The sequence below is a fragment of the Sinocyclocheilus anshuiensis genome, unplaced genomic scaffold (genome assembly GCF_001515605.1).
Source record: "Sinocyclocheilus anshuiensis isolate Anshui unplaced genomic scaffold, SAMN03320099.WGS_v1.1 scaffold67, whole genome shotgun sequence".
Classification (NCBI taxonomy): domain Eukaryota; kingdom Metazoa; phylum Chordata; class Actinopteri; order Cypriniformes; family Cyprinidae; genus Sinocyclocheilus; species Sinocyclocheilus anshuiensis.
The window spans coordinates 3298387-3306407 of record NW_015552546.1 but is presented as its reverse complement, the minus strand read 5'-3'; the positions used below and the strand labels follow the sequence as shown (position 1 = coordinate 3306407).

General features: G+C 32.7%; 1 protein-coding gene across 1 annotated transcript; it reads right to left on the bottom strand.

Moving 5' to 3' along the window:
- Positions 1 to 1536: 1536 nt before the first annotated feature.
- LOC107664162 (probable N-acetyltransferase CML3) lies at positions 1537 to 4632 on the bottom strand. Its single transcript, XM_016454619.1, has 2 exons — positions 4570 to 4632; positions 1537 to 2338 (listed from the first exon to the last, which is right to left on the bottom strand). The coding sequence occupies exons 1-2, from the start codon at positions 4586 to 4588 to the stop codon at positions 1647 to 1649; spliced, it is 711 nt and encodes a 236-aa protein (XP_016310105.1). The 5' UTR covers positions 4589 to 4632; the 3' UTR covers positions 1537 to 1646.
- Positions 4633 to 8021: the final 3389 nt, after the last annotated feature.

The following is an 8021-nucleotide window of genomic DNA, read 5'->3' as shown; positions in this document are numbered from 1 at the left end:
ATTTTACACAAGCTAGTGTAGCATGAGAGCTGTTATGAAGTATATATCTGACTGAACATGGATTTTATTCCCAACAACATGAGTTGTAAACACTAGACCCTTTATTCAAATCTACACAAAAAGCTCATAATGTCTTTGTGGCTTCAGGAATGTTAAACCTCCAGCGCTTTCTCTGGTTTTGCATTTCAGTGTTATTTTCAGATTTAAATATGGTCTTATGTATCAGCTGGTACAAATTCCTCTGGAGCAGCGAGATTTAGTCTTTTCCTGAAGGTTAGAAGTAATTTATATAACGTTTTTACACCTCAGCTTCTATTTATAATACAATTCTAATGGACGAGAGAGCACTAGAGAAGTTGTGTTGTTTATTGCTTGTGGTGTTTGTTTAGATCCCATGCGACAATATGAAGAAACCAGGCAAAATATGTAATTTAAATTTGCATTGCTTTTTGACTGTGTTTGGAGCATGAATATAGTCTTGATTGCAGAGGGATGGTCAAATGTGTGAATAGGAGATACAAATCTAAACATTTCTGTTGCAAGACTTAAACATTGCATTTTGAAGATGCTTCTCCATTTGTATCGATATTCAGATTTATAGCAGCATATTCACATTTTTAAATTTCAGATTATAGCAGGAAATTCAGAATTTAGCATGTTAAATTCTGAATATGCTGCTATAAATTCTAAATCTAAATATTAAAAATCCTAAAATGCTGCTTTAAATCTGAATTATAACACACACACACACACATACATACATATAATGTAATTATATTAAAATAAATGAAATATTTAGCTCATTTAAGAACTCTGAATTCTAAAATTCTATATATATTACTCATTTTATTTTAATCTAATTATAACACACACACACACACACACACACACACACACACACACACACATATATATATATGTATATAATAAAATATATCAAAATATTATAGGATATTTAATTTTTTTTAACACACATTTTCAAAACTTTGCCTCTTTTTTTTTCAAAACTTTACACACAAATCCAAGAATTGCACACACAAAATGCAAAATGCCTCACATCTCTTGCAAAATGAAGCACTGTATTCAAAATACTACAAACACATCTCAAAAGCAAACATTAGCAAACACCTTTGCCATGATATTAATTCCTGTTAGATTTGTGTAGAAAGAGAATAGAGAATTGTGTGTTGTGTTTTGCAAAAAGTGTTTTATGAAACTGAAAACTGAGTCAAAGGCTGAGAATTAGTGTATGGTTTTGCAGATTTGGTGTGTGGTTCTGGTGTTTGAGTGTCAGCTTTCAGAAATTGTGTGATAAGTAAAGATTTTGTGTAAGCAGTTGAAAAAAAACTGTAAAATAATTAAAACAGAGATTAGATCACTGATTATGAGTAACAATGATCCATGCACAAAGAGAGGTCAGGCATAAAACTAAAATATTTGTGTTGTTTATTTGTTTTGCCATTTGTTTAGATCCTGTGTGACAATATAAAGAATCCAGGCAAAAAAAAAAAAACAATATTTCATTTAACCTGGCATTGATGTTTGACTGTCTTTGGAGCGAAATCTCGTTCAAAAAGGGGTGGTCAAATGTGTGAATATTAGTTACATATCTAAACATTTCTGTTGCAAGGCTTTGACATGGCATCTTAAAGATGCTTTTCCATTCGTATCACATTGATCCGGGCCAGTTTTGATACCAAATGGTTCGAGTGTGTGTTGCTGTTCACGGACGTCACAATAAAGCCGAGTTTGCGGAAAAGCGAAATAGCTGCAGTTTGCGGTGAGCTGATCTCCACGATCACTCGAGAAAGTCCCTGCTCCTTACAAAACTCCACGGCCCTTTCTACCAGCTGCGTTACCAGACCTTTACGCCGCTGGTTGAAGGACACGACCAATTCAAACACCTCCAGAGACGGCGTGTCTTCAGCATCTGCGTCCCACCCGTCGCTCTTCACTACAGCCAGCAGCCCGGACACCTTCGACTTCCCGTTCACCTCCATCTCCACCACCCAGAAACCATTCGCCTGCTTATCTGAGAAGTTGGCCTGAATGTCGGCCATTTCCGCCGCTAGCTTCCTCCTGAGGTAGCCGTCATAAACCTCGTGGCAGCAGTAGTAAACCAGACAAACCCAGGCTCCTCCGAAGAGCACGGCCTGGAAGTACGAGGAGCCTCCGAGCACAAATCCGGCCACGGAGACGCTGAGGGTCACGCCGATGTGGTCTGGATGACTCATGGCTTTGAAGAAAGCTGGGTAGATGTGCTCCAGAATCCCAAAGCGGAAGAGAGAGACAATAGCAGACTTATCTGTGGGCTTGTAGGGTCTGATTATACTCTTCACTGCAAGAGAGGCACACAAAACAGGGTTTAGCTTGATTCTGATTGAACGATTCTGCTTAAAGTCATGTGGAGTTGGGAAGGAAGTACAGAAAGAATCGTTATAATTGAAACCAGGGTTGTTATAGTGAACTTAGACCATGAAAACATTTTCATTATTTGAAATAAACATTAACTGAATAGAATTATACAAACCTTAAACTCCTTAAAATTTTATTTAAACTAATTGCTAAGGCAACATTTCTCATTTTCATGTAGTTAACTTTAAGTAGATGTACTAAAAAATAAAACAATGCAAACTATATAGACATTTTCAAAAAAAAAAAAAAAAAATATATATATAAATACAAATGACTAAACACGTAACATTTAAAAAAAAAATCAAATGAAAGTGCAAACAAAAATATAAAAAAATAAAATCTAATTCAAAATATTAACAACAACTATAATATATCAATTAACAAAAACTATAGAAACGTCAATGAATCAAAAATAACTACAAATTTAAACTATATACTACATATATATAAAAAAAAAAATTAATAAAAATGACAAAATCCCACAACAATATTACAAAGGTTATCAAAAATTAAAATGCAAACAGAAAATATAAAAATAAAATCTAATTCAAAATATTAACAAAAAATGTAATACTATATTGATGAAACTAAAATAACTAAAAACTAAAACTTAAGGAAATATATAGACATAAATAAAAACGAATAAAATTACAAATACACAAAAAATCATAAACTATAATAAAAATGAAAACAAAAAATAAATTAAATGCTAATTCAAAATATTATCAAAAACGATATAACAGGGGTCGCCAACTGGCGGACTCCAGTCCAAATCCGGACCACGAGATGTGTCCATCCAGACCGCAAATCCTTTTGATATAATGAAATAAATAAATGCCAGATGCTATTTTCTAATAAAATCGAATTTATATTTTATATCAAGCACATCAATGTCAGCTCAGTAGAGCTGTTTGGGTTCCTTCGGCACCACGGGTTGGTAGTATGGTTAACGGTTGCTACGGTCAGACTTGTAGGCGCGCATGCAGTGAAGAGAGCAGAGAACGGCGCACAGACAGATGAAACTTTCAGTGAGTAAAAAACAATGGCATTCTCAAAAATTAGGAAAGTTGACGGGTCGTTAAAAACTCTTACATTTAGTTGTATTAAATTTAATGCCATAAAAAGTCTTAAATGGTACAAGAAAGTCTTAATTATGATTTCAGGAGGTCTTAAACTTCAAAATTCTGCTGTTTTTGTTCAGACCAATGAACCCATGTTTTTACACAGCAAACACTTAAATTTGTAAATGATAACTGGTGGATGGACAAGAAGATAATGCAATAAAAATGTAAACAATTAAGACAGTAACATATATTTATACGTTATTTAATCAATATAATTGACTGATAATAATTGTTTAAATTAATATAATAATTGATACTTTTGACTCCAGTTTCTTTAAGAAATAATGGTTTAAAGACTTAAATGAGAAGCTATCATTTGAAAAATCTTTTTGTTTTATTTGAACTGTAAATCAAGCTTTTTAAAAAAGGTCTTAAAAAGTCATAAATTTGAGCTTAAATATCCTGCAGATACCCTCGTCTGGCAAAAACCATCAATTCATGTTTTTAGGTAATAATTGTCCGGACCTTGGCTAGTGAGGAGGGTTCATTATTGGACATCAAGCAATTTTAGTTGAAGCGATATAATGATACCTAAATAACACTGATTAAAACATTAATTATAGATGCCAAAATCATGTGTTTGGTCATGTATTTCACATATCATCTGATAAAAGCATATGAAGCTTCAAATTTACCCACGTGAAGCATTCAAAACCAGTCAAATAAGTAAATAACTCACTTGTGGTTTGTAAAATGTCTTTATTTTACAGGGGAAAAAAACTTAATCGGAATAAATTAGTTTAATGAAAATAATTATTTTTGGAATGTCTGTAAGCTGTAAACGATCAACAAACTTTAAACATTATAATAAAAGAATGTTTCACATTTGGGAAAAATGACATTCAGTGTGAACTCAAGCAACATTCTTGAACTCACAATTAATCTGAAAAATGATGTAGTGTGCCATAGCAAACTGCAATTTTTAATAATTCACCAAAGCACAAGCTATTCCGGTCCTTGCATGCTAATTACATTAGCACCTTTCAGACTCCTTTCAGAACACATTCAGACAGAGGAAAAGTTCACTTACAGTTGGTTTTCTGTTCCATCGCTGCTGCTCAATGCCGCCTTACTGTACCTCCTCACTCAATCTGTGAACTTTAGCCACAGTATCAGACAAATACCCATTCACAGAGCAGCTTAGGAAAGAAACGGAGCATGTTCAGCACACACACAATGAGGAGCAATCTTACACTACCTATCCCAAACACTCATAGAAACCTGTTTACATTTATTAGATTTCAAATTCCAAAAGCTTTGAATTGAAATTGATTCCAACAAATAGTCAAAATTACCAGAAAATACATTCACAAGTATTTGTAAAAGATATAAACCCAAAAATATAATCAATAATTTTGTAATTGTGAGATATAAAGCCACAAATATGACTAATAACTTCACAATTGTGAGATCAAAACTCATATGGTGGGATATAAAATCATCAATATGATACATAACTTTGGAATTATGAGATATAAAATTATTTTGTTAGATATAAAGCCAAAAATATCACAACTAACTTTGCAGTTGTGAGATATAAAGTCATATTGTGAAATATAAAGCCAGAATTATAAAAAATAACTTTGTAATTGTGAAATATGTCATATTGCGGGATATAGAAACATAAATGTGAGAAATCATTTTGTAATTGTGAGATATAAAGCCAAAAATATGACAAATAACTTTGCGGTTGTGAGATCAAAGGTCATATTGTGGGATATAAAATCATAAACATGAGAAATAACTTTGCAATAATGAGATATGAAGTCATATTTTAAGATATAAAGCCAAAAACTTTGCAGTTGTGAAGTATAAAGTAATATTGTGAAATATAAAGCCAAAAATATAATAAAAAACTTTGTAGTTGTGAGATCTAAAGTCATATTATGTGACGTAAAATCATAAATACGAGAAATAATTTTGTAATTGTGAGATGTAAAGCCACAAATATGACTAATAACTTTGCAATTGTGAGATACAAAGTCATATTGTGGGATATAAAATCATAAATATGAGAAATAACTTGCAGTTAACTATGCAGTTGAGATATAAAATGATTTTGTAAGATATAAAGCCAAAAATATCACAAATAACATTGCAGTTGTGAGATATAAAATCATATTGTGAAATATAAAGCCAAAATTACAACAAATAACATTGTAATTGTGAATAATAATGTCGTATTGCGGGATATAAAATCATAAATATGAGAAATAACTTTGGAATTATGAGATATAAAATGATTTTGTTAGATATAAAGCCAAAAATATCACAACTAACTTTGCAGTTGTGCGATATAAAGTCATATTGTGAAATATAAAGCCAGAATTATATAACAAATAACTTTTTAATTGTGAAATATGTCATATTGCCGGATATAAAAACATAAATGTGAGAAATAACTATAGGGATGGGTACCGAAACCCGGTATTTAATCGGTCCCGGGGCTAAATTATGAAAGACCGGAGTATCGATAAGCTCTGACGTTAACGGTTCTGCTATCGGTACTGGAGAAATTAATAAAACACATACATTTATTTATTGCTATTGTAATGTCTGAAGAATGACAGACAAAAGACTTTCCGTGCATTCACGTTTAATTAGAATGCAGAACAACAGTTTACAGCTGCACCAGCCTGACTAACTCGCTCTTCTCCTCTTCCGGGTCCTGAACTCCCCGCATTAACACTATCATTGCCGGTGCAAAAAATATATAACAGCAATTTCCCAATGATCATAAAGTCTGTGCACTACACTATATATACATTATCTTGCAAATTCTATCTCACCAGAGTCGCCAGCTGTTTTTCAAACATTTGTCTACACACATACATTTATTATTGCTATATATACATTATCTTGCAAATTCTATCTCACCAGAGTCGCCAGCTGTTTTTCAAACATTTGTCTATGATGCATTTTTGCTATTCGCATTTCAGAAGCGAGATCGCGCTCACGCGGAGGAGTAATAATGTAATAAAGGAGTAAAAAACAACATGAAAGCCCTGTTTAATTATGATAGAAAAGAGAACTAAACATTCAAACATCTTTCCCTGCACAGCGGTGCGCATTCGTTCCTCCCTAAAACCCAAACTCAAGGTCAGAATCAGCTCAGTCGGTGATTGTTGTAAGATGCCGTCTTTACTGTAGCTAAATTGCGGGACATGATTGATAATAAAACGTTGAAAGCACAATCCGCACAAGAGAAATGGCTGAAATGTGTGCGTGCGGCGCGCTCCAAAACGGACAGACAAATTACACTTTGAGCTTCGGGCGCATGTCCAATCGATCAAATACACACAAAAATATGTCAAAATGGCCGGCTTGGAGAGTATTTACTTAAACAGTTTATGTCTTAAGTGGAGGAGAACAGTTGGGAGAAAATCCGATGTGTGTCAATATATTGTCTTAAAGTGACAGACTGGCGCTTGGGCCATCAAAATGCAAATCTGCTCTTAATCTGAATAACGTTATAGCTTTAATAAGCATTAATCTATCAATACATACAATGAAAACTATGCAGTGTTCATTTACATTTGATTACTTTTAGATTTCTTTTGTAGGCTATTACTTACCTGAACAGTAATGTTAGTAGAACTTCATGGAAAAATGACAGCACCGTTTATTTCATTTCATTTGTATATTTGTTTTATTGTATTTGTCGGTTTGTTTTACTTTAATCGATAAGCAGTATCGGTAAGAGTAGTAATACCGTTAAAACCTTAACGATACCCATCCCTAGAAATAACTTCATATCATAACTTCAAAGTCATATTTTAAGATATAAAGCCAAAAACTTTGCAGTTGTGAAGTATAAAGACAAAAATATAATAAATAACTTTGTAGTTGTGAGATCTAAAATCATATTGTGACGTAAAATCATAAATGTGAGAAATAATTTTGTAATTGTGAGATGTAAAGCCACAAATATGACAAGTAACTTTGCAGTTGTTAGGTATAAAGTCATATTGTGAAATACAAAGCCAAAAATCCAACAAATAACATTGTAATTGTGAAATATAAAGTCATATTGTGATATATAAAATCCTAAATTTTGTAATTGCAAGACATAAAGCCAAAAGTAAAACAAATAACTTTGTAATTGATACAAAACCATAAATACGAGAAATAACTCTGCAACTGTGAGCTCAAAAGTCATATTGTGAGATATGTTTAACAAATAACTGTAATTCTGAGATATAAATAACTTTGCAGTTATGAGATTTGAAGTCATACTCTGAGATATAAAGCTAGAATTCAAAGAAAGAGTTCAATTGTGAGATAAGCACACATTTTGAAGAAATAAGAAATTAAAGTATTTTAAGCTGGGATAGATGGCTGCATGATCCTCACACTGTAGCTGATTTGTACGTGTGGATATCCACACATATTCAGCGTCTCGCTAGTATTTCATAAAATCAGCTGTAATCTTGGCCTGGCTGTGTAATGAGGTCCTCAAATGCCTCGCTGGATCAGACATGG